At 32.7% G+C, this 17601-nt stretch overlaps 1 protein-coding gene across 5 annotated transcripts in view; it reads left to right on the forward strand.

The window, feature by feature from the left end:
- LOC113495892 (transcription factor EB) overlaps nucleotides 1-17601 on the forward strand; it is a 109560-nt gene that overhangs the window by 75622 nt on the left and 16337 nt on the right. For 3 of the 5 annotated variants that reach the window (XM_026874891.1, XM_026874890.1, XM_026874892.1), the window contains exon 2: nucleotides 10822-11104. The exons of the other annotated variants lie outside the window; for them this stretch is intronic. In XM_026874891.1, the coding sequence (XP_026730692.1) occupies nucleotides 11049-11104 (56 nt within the window). In that variant the 5' untranslated portion in view covers nucleotides 10822-11048. The remainder of the gene's footprint in view (nucleotides 1-10821; nucleotides 11105-17601) is intronic. 5 annotated transcript variants of the gene reach the window in all.

Here is a 17601-nt window from a genome sequence, read left to right on the forward strand (position 1 = left end):
AATTCACTGGCACAACAAAATCAAAATCTTCAAAAGCCTTTTATCGAGTGATAACGATAGTGTGTTTTAAAATCTGTCGACAAAACTCCCGTCGCGATAAGATTCCTGATTATCTGGCGACTGACCTCGGGCATGATGATGTACAAACTACCCTTGTTTAATTAATTTTTCTCGCCACTCTACCGAGTCCAATAATAGATAATTAATTAAATCATGAATTAGATTCGTTACAACATTAGCTGTATAATTAATCATCATTGACGTACAAACCTTTTAAATATTTTCCTTGTTAATCATTCTTGAATTGTTTTTAAACATTTTTGTTTAAAGTACTGACTGATACTGAAATTTTAGATTTTCCATTACTTGCTGACTAATGCCGTTGCTTTTTTTGCTTGTTTTATTATATCATGTAGTTGTTCGTGACAAATATTATTGATGCTTAACATAAACAATCCCATTAACTCCTTTACCTAGAATAAAACACGAAAAATAATCTTTTGTTTATTAACGATTCTAATAAATGTTGTTATCGTTAATCTCAGAGCCAGGAGTTGTTTATTGTTTATAATTTGTTTCGCTATTTTTCAAATTAAAATCGATTTATGTGTTCTCTGATTGTACTACGATTTATTGTTGTAACAAATAGACTAATAAATAAACCAGATACATAGAAAATATCCAACATTTTTGAGTACATCTCTTTAATTTTGAATAACCTAAATTATACTCATTTAGATGAGTCCCATTCACTAAAAGTATTTTCTTTAATTCGGCGTCTTGTCGTCAAATTATGATTAAATCTCCATCAAATACTAAAAAAATCTAGACATAGTGTCTAGTCTTATCCCCGACGATCTGGCAGCCTGGCACTCAGTCTATCTTTAGTCGTGTTTCTTTTAAAACTGAAAACACATTACCGATAGTTTATTTAGACACGCGTAGGTCAATGAGGTGAAGTTATTAGATTTATGATCTCAACAAGGAATTCTAATAAAATCGATATTTTATTTCGTTTAGATTTTTTGTTTGTTTCTACTCAATATGATTTAACATTTACATGAGCAAATAAAGACAAATCATTAGTTTTATTTGTGGTATCAAAATCTTCAATAAATGCGATGGCTGTATTGTTAAAATCTGGTTCGTGAATAATTACACCTATCTTATCGAAATTTGCAATGCGAACATTTGCTTCTATATTTTTGGCATCATCTTACTCTGTTTGATAATACGTACTTATCGTCATTCACTTCGTTTCTATGAACTAGGTTTCACAAATGTGACTAATTTACAACTGCACATCACTTGTATGCATTTATCTTATCGTTACGTATCATGGAGGTGTTTATTTGCCTATAGCCTGTTTTATCTGTATTACATTTAAATATTTGTCTGTCACACTTCTGATGTTACATTTTATAGGTCTCGGCGATTAACTTGACTTGGTTTTTATATTTCTTTTAATACCACTTCTACTTATCCTCTATTCATTTTACAACTGACCATGATGATCAACTGTATAATTTTGGTTCAGTATCCTTTAGTAAGACAAATTTGAAAATAATTGGGGTTAAAAATATTCACTGGGTTACTGCATAATATCCAGGGGTTCCACCTCTCCGTTTTCAGAATAGGAAAATATCAAATAACCTCTTGTTTTGGGTGGAGCAAAAACCAGTGTCAGAATTCACCACCCTTATGTTTTAAAGTACATAATAATATTGTACTTGTGTAAACACATGACGCTTATGACGTTGCCTCCAAAGAACTGTCTGAATATTATTTTATGAGGTAATAATAATAATAATAGGCCCTAAGCTATGTTTCACGTTACAACATGCTTCACCATCAAGGTGTGAAGCACCATTACGGTTAATACGTTTTCAATATTCCCAGCCGAACAAATTACCCATTACATTGTCATCGCGGTTACAAATCCTACACCCATTGTTAAGGTTTACGCTGGTATTATTTACACTGTTTGGTCTGTGGGTCTTCTAAACAACCTATTTGTGGATGAATGTGATTTGTTTTTCCTGATCATTGTGTTGTGTTTGGATTCTTTGTTGTTATGTTATCCATTAGTTTGTTCAATTTTTATTAATAATACACATAAATATTGCGTTTAAAATTTGGTACTTCTTTAAACTATTGCTTCTTGTATTTTCTAATTAAATCATAAATAAATTTATTTCGCTTTTACCCATTCACCTGTTTTTTTTACCTGTTTAATTTAATACTCATTATTATATTGAAATCACCATTGGCCTGTATTATGACACCTTGACCAATTTCTTTAATTTTTTCCTCGTTTTTAAACTCATTATATTCTTTGCTTTCGATTTAAAATCAAGGACGCTGTTTTTGCTACGATTGTCACAATTTAACGGCCCACTAATAAAACAGATTATTTATAGATTTAAGTAATCAGAGGTAAAGGACTCCGCTAATGGTTATTTTCCTCTTGTTTTGTAGCATCCATCTCATTATGCTTTTATTTCATTTCGTAATGTTCCTAGAATAAACATACGCTAATACAAGTTTTGCTTCTTCTAAAAACTGGTTTATAAAACATTTCTAGCCTATGCATGGTCATCAATAGCACATTCCATAATAGGAGTATCGTTACAATTCACATCAAATACAACATCTACAAGCCTTTCTTCGCTATTATCGTCTGTATCCCGTAATTCTCTATGACTCACATAATTGACAATAACAAACCGGTTACATTGTGCACCACGTGCAGGATTCAATTCAATAATAACTTTCTCATGTAATATGTTGAAGTGTCGGTATCACGTGAGTCCAGTCACATGGCTTGTGTATTATACTCCATATTGGTGTAATCAATTGGTGTTGACCATTATAGACTTACTACTTTACGAATAGGTTCAATTTTAGCCGTAGGTATACTGTCGCTCTTAATAATTTTGATTTACTGAGTAGACTCAGATGAGAATGGCATAAACAAAGGAAGGCCTATGTCCAGCAGTGGGTTATTCAAGGCTGATAACGATTCTGATGATTGAGGCATTTTATATTTCCAAGAATAAATTGGATACATTCAATAATTTCAATTTTCATAACAGCGTATTGTTGGGATGCATTATCATATGTATTCGAATTTCCTCTTTAAATGGAATTGGTGAAATCAATATTAAAATCCATTTCATACTGTTTCACAACTCAATATTAAAATATTTGAACGTGTATAAAACTAAAAATATAGTTAAAAATATGTTTTAGTTTTTTTTTGTTTATCCTTGCTCTATATCTCAAATACTATTTCTTAAATCTCGTTTGCGTAATGTTTAATATTAAGAATATGGCTTAAGTTTTGTCTTTATCCCAAAGCAACACTTATCATGACAGATAGTGTTGTTTATCAGCTGTAAACCTCTGTTTTATATCTGTATCATCTGTCAATGCTTAATCAATTGCAGAAACTTGAATTGCGTACTAGTTCTCTTCAACAAGTTTTTACGCATTACCCTTATCGTTTAAATATGTATCATTTTCAATGACGGTTTTATTTTCACTTATAGCTTTTCTTCTTGTCTCTTCAGTCAAAATAGTACCTTCAGCTTTATTTTTGTTTGATTTTCGTAGTTCTCTCTTTATTATTATTTCCCCAATTCCCACGAACCGCATGGTCAACTAGGTTCAACAAAACCAGTGTTTCATCCAATCAGTGTGCAGTGAACAGATTCCAAGGTCGTATCTACAACAATGCTAACGTGACACGTCACTAATGTTAATATTTTGCAACGGTGATTGCTTCTTCATAATTTACTAATTTACGACCAAGAGTGACATTTTTTTCACAGTTTTTGCCGAGGTTTTCAGGTCAATCGTTTATCAGGTTTTTTTTATTCTAATGTTATCTGAAATGTGTCATATTTGATTTATTGCATTTAAGGTGTACCTTTTAGATAAATCATATTCAGATTGTGGTTGGCTGTACAAGTGTCGAATTTGCGAATCCTTAAACTAAAATTGAAATACTGGTAATGAGTGACGAATTCGTAAAATCCACGAAATATTTAGTCTGCGCAAAAACAGAATCTCAAATAGGAATTCCAATTAATGAATACCGTGGTTAATTTATTACCCGTCAAATTTACGCTCCTCAGCATTGAGCCACAATTGACATGTTTAATGTGGTCGGACGTGGCAAATGCGCGGCCATCGGACGAATTCACGGTGAGTTAGCGGTCTTAAGTGAGGTCAAGTTGGACTGGAAAACCATTAACTGTAACATTGTTTGTACTTACTATTTCATTTTCTAGTTTATCGTTGAGCTCTGCTGTATCACTGAATTTTGGACTGTTGGAGTGAATTCTATCTAGTCTGTTCATGATTATGTTAATTCTCATGGTCATTTCAATTAGTAATTATTGCTAATTGGTTTATAGTATGTTTTTTTTTTGTTATTCATTAGTAAGAGTATCTTCTTTTAAGATCTTCTTAGTAACGATATTACAGATTTTTTTCAAGTATCAAGCATATTCAGATGCAACCATTTTAAGTCTTTGAATAAGGGCAAGATTGAGCATTGATCACCACGCTAGCTCACTTGTTATTTTAGATTCCAGATTCCAATGTTTGTAACCTGTCTTTAACTTGGTTATTTCACAGTTCTTATATCACGTTCGCCAAGCGTGTTGCCTGAATAATCTATAAAAAATGTGCAGGTAGAAGATCCGTATCTATAAAGCCATGTGCAAACAATTATAATAATATTGCATAATGCATCGCTGACTTGACGCCGACTGACGTTAGATAATCCTCTTTATATGTGTATATTTATTTCCACATTCCTTCAATATCTTGAGTTATCACTGTTGCTAACATTGTTAACTTAGTAATTGCTTTACTTGTAGTAAGTTTACAGTTTATTACGTACAGATCTGAGTACATATCATTAATTCTCTTTTATGGTATTTCACTGCTTAATAAAAACTCATAAGTAAAAATAAATTAGCGCGTGGCCAAGTACCTACATTTTCGTTTGACGGATAAGACCGGTCTGTACCTACTTCAGTCCACGAAAAAAATATTATGTGTCTGATCGAAATCTTAGTGTTCTAAGTTTTCATGTTTGGGAAATCTCTGATAAAAACAAATATATGAAAAGTCTTCTTTACAATTATACCTACTCTAGAGTCCTACCTACACCACCTGCATACATTTTCACACTTATACCAGCTAACGGTCAACACATTAACAAAGAATACAAACCGGGGACGTCACTACAATATAACAATCAGTTACATTTATATAACTGTTTAACTGAAAGACAAACCTGTATCGCTGAAGCTAATGCAGTTAAGGTAATGTGAGCAATACTCGAGCATAATGCGGAGATAACGTGAGAGAATAACGCTGTACAGGGTGTTGCTGTTGTGGGCAAAGTTGTAATATTGTACGAAGGATACAGTTAGCGTTTCTTGTAGTTTCATTTGAGTTATATAGATGAAAAGTTTCAATCTGGCTGTTTGGAGACCTTGTTTTTTATGTGTAACTTATCGAACCTTACCAAGCATAATAGACAGATTCAGCTTGAACTCGGATTCTTCGGAAAACGAACGAGCAGATGTATTTACACGCAGAATAAAATTTCATCATTTGTCAGCAAAATGGCCGTCGCCTTCGCTTTTCGATTCCCAAGTTTGGCTTCCATTTCTATATCTGTATTAATAAAGAGCTACCAATCAATACCACATTTACGTAAGAAACTTATACAATCCTAATCATAGACATAATATGGAAAATTCTAGTAAACCATTGAAATTCAAGCTCAACCCCCTATATATGTTAGTACACAACATATACGTCGTGCATGTGACAACAAGTAATATGATTATTTAACTGCCTTAGCGCAGGACACGACTTCATCACAATAGTTAAGACACCATTGTAAGAAAATGGCGCCACACATTATCTTAAAATGCATTTAACTCTGATATTCTCATATCCTTATCTTGTGTAAAGAGAAATATTAAATTCATCGATTGTATCGATATCCTTTGATGTCTTAGATCAGTTGATAACGATAAGTTGTTATAGAGGCGCCTAATCGTAAATGCATTTATACCACTACCCACAAATTATAATGTTTAATTTTACATATTTTCTATTACAAAATTTATTTCTATTCTAATTTATATCTATTATTTCATTTTATATTACGAAAAAAAAAAACAGTGGCATCATGATCCATTTTGAAATTTTAGCTAAGTTAGTTCTATGGATGAATGTTTGTCATGGCTAGTAGAGTTAGCGAGCTGAATTGGCAGAGTACTAGTTATGCCTGTTGAATGTCTGTCGGTGGGCGAAACCGGGTGCTTTCCACACACTTGTAGCCTAATTTGAAGAAATGACTTTTAATTCTCATTTCAGTTTTCAATTGGCTGCCTGCATTAGTTAATTTCCTTATCCATTTAGAAATAAACTCTATGCTTACGCCGTTAGTACATCATTTCGTTAGCATACTCCAGTGACACATTTCATTACAAATTTATCATGATTCTGACATAATTTAGATAAGGCTGCTCCTCTGACTGTTGACTGGTGAAGACAAACAATTATACAACAGATTTAGATACGGACGATGTAGGTGTTCAGTATTTGACTAAACTTGGCGCCGTTGTAAAATTATTTACTGACTTTCGTCATCATTGTTAAACTCCAGTATGTTTCTTTATACAAATATTTGTTTTTTAAGAATTTTCCTTGTTTTCTAACAAATCTCCATTTGTTGTATCTTTCCGATCTTTTTCTATCTGTGGGTCATATGGGTATTCATGAGGTAAATGCGGCGAGTTTATAAAATTGAAAAATAAAAACTAAAATATTTGAGAAAATAAAACATTTAAATCCAAGCGGAAATCACGTAAAAAGTTATACCTTGTAATCAAAACATTTGTCTGACTTTAAGTTAAATTTACACTGCACTTCACAGTATCATCTAATCACCAAGCAACAAGCCATCATTAATACTAAAATAGCTTGTAAAACAGCAATTATCTATTGAAACACAAACAGTAAAATCACAAAAGCTGTATGCCTGATCAGGTCTCGTAATCAATACTCTTTTGTTTATCTGATTGACACGTGTCACAATATCTTTTGTACCATATGTATATCACAATATGCTATCGTAGATATATGTAGGTATATGATATCAATCACTGTTTTACGATACATACTAAGCTCATAAATACGCACTAAATATTGGTTATTTTTGGTATTTTGCTTTCGATAATTTTTTAATAGAAGAAAACTTCCGTCATATCATATTCAATCGGCTTTGGTCTATGAATGTGTCTAGTTACGAACCTTCATGAGTTTCTATGACTTTATTAGCATTTGGATTTCAAAGTCTTCTGGTATCACTTCTGCGTCATGAGCTAAGGTCAAAAATGAGCCCAAAAATACGAAAACATTTGCATTTAAATCGACATTTCTTAAATAGTCCGTAAAATTATCATGTGTAGGTACTAAACTAAAGTAGACATGATAATATATAATTACGTAACGGATTATTTGTAAATGAACTTAATAGGTTTTTTCCAAAATTAAATATATTTAATCCCATCGCTTATAGCTTAAACGATTAAGTAGGTAAGACAAGTGCACAAAAATCGCGATTTAAAACTTGATCGATTGTCACGAATATCTAAGATAAAGATACTTTATTTATTGGGTAAAAATACTTGTAGCTTGGTATTTTATGAAATTTCTAAGTCCTAAACATAGTGCCCACTATAATGTTGACAGTGTAAGGCTGGTTCTAAAAGAGAGTAACGTTCAGAAAATCTATACAACTGTCTTTTGTTTGTGCGTATTCTTGCTTCAATCTAATATATTATTTTAATGTAGTCGGAAGTCGCGTGACAACTAATGGCGCCGCAAAACAAATGCCCATCGTAAATCATTAATTTCAGTCTAAAGCACTTGTTGTATGCGCTATAATCAGAGTTCTGTAGTTATAATTGACGTCATTAATAAAAACGACAATGCCTGCTTTATTCAAAACTACTATTATATCCAATTTATTGCACTAACGACCTAAAAATCACATTCAGATTTACTCGAGACGTCGATCAAAGTTAAGCCATATTTCATAATATTAGTTACGTGGTAAATGGTTCAGTAAATAATAAAAGTTACGCGTAATACCTGAACCTAATCTCTGACCTTGAATAAGTTGTGTTTATTAATAAACATTTAATGTGATGATCACAATCTTTTGATTAGAGCTCATAGAAATAGAATGGAGTTCTATAAAAATGTTTTACGTCTAGAAATATATGAAAATATAGTCACGAATTTAGTCAATGAATTAAGCTGTAGCCTAGTTTTATTAACGTCTGCAAAAAGGAGGATTTTCTCAATTCGTCTGTATTTTTTGAATTGATGAAGAGATATATATAAGCACACTTGATCGAAGTAAAAAAATAAATGTAATACAGCAAATAAATTGTATCACAGCACCTGAATACTTACGTCACAAACTCCATTTTTTATCGCAAGATGAAGATAAAAGTCTTACAGTTGACATAAAACAATAAAATATTTAATTTCGAAAAAAATCTGATGAATGAAAACAAAATCCGTTCGCGTAGATTATGTAGTTCAAAATAATTAATCTGTTTTTACAATGGAGGTCTTAGTCTAGATTATCTGGAAAGCTTAGCCGAGTTTACTGGATTTGTTTTTATTGGTTTCGTATTTAACTACAGTGATATACATTTTGAAAGTAAGCCTGAAGTATTTTCGTATTAATTTAATAGTTGTATTAAAATTTTGTAAAGCCTACCTACGGATTTGATAGTATTTGCTGTAGGGAAAGTTAACGCGCAGAAAAGAGAGATTGGGAAATTACCTACCTCAACGCGCAAACGAAATTTGCGCTTAGAGAAAATAGAAGCATCGTATGATATTTCATGTATTTCTTCTAGTATAGTTCGGAGTTCGAAAATGGAAAGCAAATACAATCATTTAAGTTGGACAAACTTTTTGTAATACAACGGACTTAAATAGCCCTTCAGTAAACCATACTAATCGATGATGAATGTTTAAATGATGGCTAATGAAGTCACACGCGCGTCCACCATGATATGACAGCGTCATATTTGATTTGAGATAAAAAGTCAAATGACATAATTACGATATAGCTTGAAACGTGAGATGCTAAATTGTACGAGATCACTGTCCGTTGACGAAATATTCAATTCAATTCAAAGTCTGAAATAATTTGAACTGAATTATTTTTATTTCCGTCTGTCTTAATAATAACGTATTTCATTTATGTATTAAAGGAGAAACGCAATGCAAGTCCGTCGTATTTATTATATCCAAAAAACTACAGCTTGAAGTTCTATTGCGGTTTCTATTGAAGTTAATCAGGATATTTTCCACCTAAATAAAATAGACAATTGTTGTTGAAATAGTGTCTTTGGCCTTGTAGTCTAAAAACAATAATAATTAAAATAAACCGGACTGTCCCAAGATTAGTAAAATAAAATTTACGACCAGGATTAGATAGAGCGTACTTTTTACTACGCCAGCGTATTGATTTAAATAAGTAAATACCAAATTAGGTAAAAACATAATGTTGTGGTATTAGTTATAATCCGATGATTAGCGAGCTTTAAAAGATAATAAGATAGAATGGTAATGCTCTTGACGCGTTAATATTTATTATCTTGATACTTACGTGTGAATATGGAAGGATATAGAACATATGGCTGGTCGGGTATAAATTAATTGTTTTGGTTAAGTACATTTCCCTAAGTCCCGTTACCGAAGTTATACATTAATAGGCTCCTAGCAACTTTCTTCGTACAATTTTAAATGTGTCTAAGACTTGCGCGTTGCATTGTGTACGAAAGGCGTTTATTAAGCTACAGTACTTTTTGCTGCATAATTATTTTACCCTACTAATGATCTACATAGTGAAAAAATGTTTTTACAAGTTACTTTGGTTAAGTTGTAATATTAAACCGTTGAATACAACTTTTGAAACACGTCACTCTAATTCAAACAGAGTCTTTGAATATCTTTCTTAAACAAAGACTTACATACTATCTCACCGCTGCGATTTAACCCATACTTTTAAAACAGCAATAACGAAAGCGTTTTACGATAAATATTTGCTCGGCCACTGTGATAACTGTTATCAGAGTCCTCACAATCAGGAGATACATCATCATTCATCATCATCTCGACGTCTAGCTCAGATTCTGTGCCACTTCGAGCAACCGAGCGCTCTCGACCACATGTTTTCAAGTTAAAAAATACTAAAATTATGTTATTATATAAGCCTGTTATATAATTGGTCGTTAAGTTATTATTTTCAAGTATTTTTGTAGTGTATTTAGATTCTGGATCACAGTGTTTTTTTTTATGTGAAAAGTTTGTAGTGGTACTGATTGTGATCAAAGGATTCAATAATTTAATTGTATCTAAAAAGGTATGATCTACACACATTGCATTTGATTTTGGTATATAAAAACTTCAAAAATTAATTTCCATATCGAAACAATTTCAATAAGTGTTTTTGAACCAAATTTCATGAGTTTAGTAGCTACTGTACTTATTTGTCTAATTTCCATTTATTTATTATCAAAGTGAAATGTTTATTATGTTTTCTAATTAGATAAAAGATATGATTTCACGTGTAAGGACTATCACCTAATCCGACTTCACATTAAAGAACCTGCATCGATCATACAATATCTAGTTATGTCATTAAAAAAGCGACTCGATTGACGATATCGATAACTTATCGATAATTTATCGTTACAGCAACACAACAGTATCGAATATCAGTGAGCGTGATTCTAACAGTATTCATGGACAAATTGTGATTTATATAAATGTGTTTTAAAAAGAAAAGGTGGACGTTATAAGTGATGTCAGTGAGGTGACGTAAGGACCAGCCGGTGGGCTGTGGTGTGTCAAACTGCCAAAACATTCCCCTACTAAAAATATTGTCCAAGGGCCCCGTCGACAACTCCAAGGATCTCTGCAAAATGACCAAGGGCCCTCGGAAAGTGAAGCTAGTCATTGTAGTCAACAATAAGAAAGAGTAAGTATACCATGTTATTTTGTATTCATAACTTTCATCATCTCATCTTAAACTGTCGCTTTGTTGGATAAGAGAAAAGTTTCAATGTGTCGCAGTAAGATCGATTTGAAATTCTCTATGGGTCGGCAATATTCAAATTATAAAATCAACTCGAAAAAAATATTTTTCAACTACGTATGTTCTTTTTACCGCGTTTGCACATAGTGTCATGTTCCTAGTGGTTATGCGCATTCACGAGTACCTTTATGCGTAGACTTAAAATACACTTATGACCTATCACAAATAATTTACATATATTATTTCTATTTACCTCGAAGGCTACAATAACACAATATTCTCAATTTAACTCGCAAATCTCGCAATTACGATGCCAAGCCATCTAGCACAAACGTGAAGAATCAACCATTTCATTCAAGTCATTACAAAAAATACTTAATTAAATGTACGTCAAACCTGTCATCCTTGGTAACCACAACGGATACAAGCGATTTTCTGCCTATTGTTGTGAGTAATTAAGATGATTTTCCGATAGCATTAGCATATAATGGGCTATGGCGGTTCATTCATGACTTCCATTCAAGATATCTGTAGTACTAGGTAACTGCGTAAGGGAAGTGACGTGTGTTAGCATAATCATTATGCAAGTGTTCTGAGATTAGACATCACACTTAAGTACTAAGAGTCCTCCATTGCCCTTTGCTTCATATTAGCACTTTTACCCGATATAGGAAAGCGATCACCGAAATAAAGTACAGCACAATTAAATGAGAATACAAAGTTCCATCAGTTAACACGAATTGATCTAAAATAAACCATCTCGATTTTAGGACCCTAAGAATATGTGGGAACTATACAATATTACCACTTAAATCATATGGTGATTACAGTTACTTGCACTGCGACATAACCTGAATTCTTCAAACGTCTAACATTTATTATAAATTGCCACCGTTTTTATTAAACTCACTTCAGATTGATTGAGTGGAATCCTAGAACGTTATTACAGATTTTTATCATTACCTAGTTCTATTAGAATAATAGTACAATTATAATAAAATTACGCAAACAAATTATATTAATGAGAGATAAGTATCGAAATAAAAAGTTTTAAATGACAATTTACTTGACGCCCCTAAAAAAATAAGAGTTTCTTTATTTCACCATGTTACCTGAATGCCTAAGCTTATCTCCATGATAAGTGGTAAGTCCTTGGTCTCTTTGCATCAGCCTGAACATCATAAACTACATTTACAAACCTTATAACAATTTTATCTCCCTCACATCCAAAGCTAACTTATAGTAAAGACATAGTTTTTAATTCACTTATTGGAATCCGCTAGAAAATGTATCGTAAGTATTTTATGTACGTGTTATGTTATGAGGGCAAGATCTGGGTCTAGGCCCAGGCTCAGGGTCGACAGCCATGAGCGGAGATAATAGCAACAAAAAAAAACACATTTTCAAAGCATTTTTCCAACACATCTGTTAGTTTTTTTCTTAAAGTTAAGTAAAATACATACCTAGTGATTGAAACAGATGAGAGTGGTATTAATTGCAGAAAGGTTATGCCGATTGATAATCCATTTAATAAGAATATGTTGTGTATGTGAGCATGATATTCGTAAAGCATTTTTTTGCTAAAATTAATTACGTTTTCTTTCCAAATGATAGTTCAGTTAGCTTCCAATTTTGCCGGATAAAGTTGAATACAATATTCTACGAAAAACGGCTACATACATACTTTGATACCTTAGTCCCGAAATCTCTCAAACTTTCATCATTATCAAAGCCATTTTATCCAACAACCAAATACTGCTTTCTAAAACGCGGAAAAATATATCAGACTAGCTGTTGCCTGCGACTTCGTCCCCGTGGGTAGAAGATATAACTTATGATTCATACCTGCCCTGATTTTTTCACATTTTTCATTGTATCCTATTAGTCGCAGCGTGATGGTTTATAGCCTAAAGCCTTCCTCGATGAATGGTCTATTCAACACAAAAATATTTTTTCAATTTGGATCAGTAGTTCCTGAGATTAGCGCGTTCAAACAAACAAACAAACAAACTCTTCAGCTTTATATATTAGTATAGATATATAAAATATGTCTTACGTAGTACAAGTCGTAATATCAATCTTAATGATCAGATAGATTTGATTAGCTGTATCGTTTATTGCTTAGCAATTATCAACTAACAAACACATTTAAGGAAAGAAGGTATATCTAGATACATTACGTGGGTCTGAATCACTTTCATAAATACTGTGTTATTAATTAAGCTGAAATTATTTAACGTTTAAAAAGACAGCTTCTGCACTAAAGTCTTTATTTAATCTTTGTGTACAAATAAAAAGTCAGAAACTGCACGTCATTTGGCATAAAACGAACCTTTACGAATGACATAAAATGTTCAAGCGAAAATCGAACTTGAACCACGTTGTTCACTGTGTAAAACAAAACTGCAATTATGGTCTCAGTAAAATCAATTTAGTAATATCATCTTCATAAAAATCACAAGAGGATGTAACTGTCTATTTCTTGGTAGTTCCACATAATCTGTTATCACATTTCCAACCATTGTTTTAAGATTGCATGAAACATGTAACTATTGTATTCATTGTAAATGATACCTCTTCTGCTATAGTATTTTCTCAGACATTTTTTTTTCGTTTCATTTACTAGATGCTGTATATTTTATTCTAGGTTAATATTACAATACATTTAAGTAGTCACATAGTAGTGACATATCTACCTAGTAGGTAAGTAGATATGTCACCACTGCAATCAACTTATTTATCAAAAACCTATTTGGGTTCCAACTAGACTTTTATGTGAAGATGCCCACGGTTTATGCTATTAGGAAACTACGTAAATGTGGGATTTCCGAGAAGTAGTAGACCTTAGCAACAGTTAAAAATCAAAACAAGTGGCTGTCAGTTGACACTAGAACTGTCAGCTGTGGCATCAAATGAGCGGTAATGATAGTCGTAAGTTACGCGGAAGTGTCACGGCAGAGTGGACGGTCTCTCACGCGATTTGCATGTCCTTGGTCCGAGGAAGAGGCTCATTTGCTGCGCTGACATGCCCGACTGACCGTGAGAGATGGGCATAGGATTAATAACCAGTGATTCCATGAATGGTAATGACGTAGCTATGAAATTGCTGTTTCATGGCTATTTTTGTGTAATAACTATAGCTAACGTAATACGTAAATATAGTGTACTGAGTGTACTTGCGTGAGATATTGGCGATGACTGGTTGGAATTTAAAGGGGCAATCTGGTAATGCGACAATGTTTTAGTCCTACTTTCTAAAGTTCCATAGCTGAGGGTTATAAACGGTACTCTATTACTACTGCTCTGCTGTCTCATCTCTTTAGACAATTGAAATGTTTACAGATCATATATTTCTGTTGGATTATTTTTGTTGCTTGCAATAGATATAAACTTTTTATCGGTAGATTATAGATACATATTTAAATTTACTAATTTATACATACTTAAGGTTTAATAAGTGATTTTGATGAGTGCCGATGTTTTGGTTGCAATAGTATTTAAACTGGCGTAATAATCTCAAACTTCCTTAAAGAAGTCAATTAGCTTTCCACCGTCTATGATTTAATTATAATAACAGTTCACGTATCTGCGACCTTTACTTTAATATGCATTTTATCTTAAAATAATAACTTCATTAACAATAAAATCATTAGAACGTGGTCATTACGATCGCGTGTGTCTCGTCATTACTGCCTGCTGGCTCTCTTAAGCTCGCCTCTTTGAATTAATTGTCATTATTCCTAGCAGTGGGAATCGTACCATTCATTCATTGGACCATGTTTTTATTAATGCTTGTAAACTTGAGTTTCGTGACAAATATTATGTGTTTTTTGCTGTTATTATTGTTTTGGAGGCATTATGGTGTTATTGTCGAAACAAGCCTTCGTGAGCAAAGAACCTTTAGTATGGTTTTATAGTTTAGAAATCGATTTTCATGGAAGATGATTCGATTGAAATACTTTTTCAATAGCGTTCGTACTATGTTGTATTGTATTCATCTTCGAAGTCTGACATCATTAGTAGATACCACTTTCTTTAATAGAAGGTCTTTTCGGTCTTATATAGAAGCCGCAATTTTTTATTTGATTTGTTAGCCTAGACACCACCGTAAATATAACAGCCGGTATTTATAGCACTAGAAATCTGTAGTACTCATCTCCTGTCTGTCAAAACTGTCACGTCATACTGTCCGTCATGTACCGTCAGTAGCGATAGCCCATATACGAAATCAAACGTATACAATACATTTTTTTTACATCTACAGTACGGAAGGTCTTCCACCAAGTGCAAGTCTTATTATTGTTGTGGAAGAGCAGCATCTCATTTCCAGTACTCTCCCGTAATAATATAACTTTAAGGAGTGTCGGTATATAAGTTAAAATTATTTATTTTTTAGTCTCAAAAGTAACTTTTTTATTTTATTGAGGACGGCTCCTCAACATCAGAATACAGTTGCCGGTGAGACAACAATCTTAAATAGAATAGAACATTTATTTATTTTCAAGACTATTGTTGCAAGAAGTGTTACATAAAATAAGATGCATAATATTTTGTTTTTTTTTCCGAACGTTATGGGAAATTACTAAATTAGTATATGGAAGAGAGATGCCGTTCTACACTGTGTATTGCACTCTCTCTCTTTCACAACTGCAGTATTTCAAGTCTAAGGAGAAATTGTTAGCCTCCAGATGAGATAGGCTGTTGTTGCTGACCATACTGTAGCGCCATAGTGCACCGTAGTTACTATAATGACGGGAAGCCACGGCTTCCTCGTGAAACACCCAGTCATCGTCATTTAGTTACCATTGCCACGTTATCTGCTGTTTCTATACACTACTGATATACTTCTGTTACATGAAGATACAGTTATGTGTACATGTCACTCCCTCTGTTTGTATTAGACTACTGTTGTGAAGATAAAGTTTTCTGTTTAATATTATGATTTAGAAGATACTCATAATTTGTTAAAGTTAAGATATTTCTAACCGATACGAGTCATTCAATTGTCTTGATGACTGTTTTACTTGACACGTCTCTCTTGCATTAACGCCCGAAATTTAAGGTCACACCGTGATGTAAAAATAAAGCATGAAACTAATTAAAATATATATATTTTTCTTAATCTTAGCACTAGAATTAACACCTTTTCTTTTTTTATATGGTAGCTTATCCTAGTGCACTGCTGATCACCTGAAAAACGTTTTTCTTTGAACATAAAATCCATACAAGGGTTGCGGTTCGCGGTAAAAGCACCTCGTCTATACGTGACTAGTTTATGTTTGTCAAATTCTACTCATCTTGAGTGCAATAAGGAATATTCTATCTTTTAATTAGTAGTTTTACATTTAATTTTTATTCCATAGTAGGTATACCTACTTATCTTTGAAATAGGCTTGCCAAAATCGCGTAGTATATAGTATTACGTCGACAGATTCCGATCGAGATATCTTTGATATTCGCTGTGGACTATCTAATCACTGCATTAATCTGTTTCGTGATACTTTGTGTGAGGTTATGTTAAAACATCATAAGCAGGAATTATCCATTTGTAGTGTTGGCAGAGTGTAGATGTAAAGAGAGCATGTAGTTTTTTATGGTTTTTATCGTAATCTTCTAGTAGGTAGATCAGTAGACAATTTTAATCACTAATTATTTGTATGTCTGTATGAGCTCCTCCATGGTGTGTTACGGTCGTCACCTGAAATTTCAATTCAATTCAATTCAAATTATTTATTTCAGTCTTAATAACACTAAAGTCACTAGTAATTAATAACACTAAAGATCTATATTAGTATTTATTTTAATGTATGTAATGATGACAACATCAACAAATGGGACTTTATTAATTTTTGAATCTTAAACATTAAAATAAGTTTGTTGCCTTTAGATAAGTTACGAAGTGTACATCAGAATAGAAGTCAAGCCACAAGTGGGCAAACTGATAGTGACTACGGTTTTAATTTCGGGTTTAGTTAAGTTCTTGGCAAATAAACGTTAATGGTATACTTATTCCAAAATTCTCAATGTTGTATTTGCATTTCATAATAACGTTCGTCATTTGGTCCGTCTTATCAAAATATATACAAACTTATTAAAATTGTTTTATTATTATGATAAAACGGCTTAGTTGCTTGGCTAAACACACATTCATCAATCTGCATTTATCGTGGAAATATAAGATACCGGATAATTAGGTTTATAATATACAGTACAATACGTCACTGTTCACTAGCCCACGTCACTTTGTAACGTGTTAGATATAGTTTCGGAAATTCTGGTTCAAACTTTGCACCTAAGTTTTTGCTATGACTTGCGTTAATAATTTCGTGACGTGAAACCCATTTACACTATCTTAGTATTTGGGGAGTTATGTAAAAAGTGAAAACCTTTCCGTCTGCCTGAAGAACTCGTTTTTCTATGTAGTTGTATAAAAGATCTCT

This window comes from Trichoplusia ni, chromosome 7, assembly GCF_003590095.1.
Source record: "Trichoplusia ni isolate ovarian cell line Hi5 chromosome 7, tn1, whole genome shotgun sequence".
NCBI classification, from domain to species: Eukaryota; Metazoa; Arthropoda; class Insecta; order Lepidoptera; family Noctuidae; genus Trichoplusia; species Trichoplusia ni.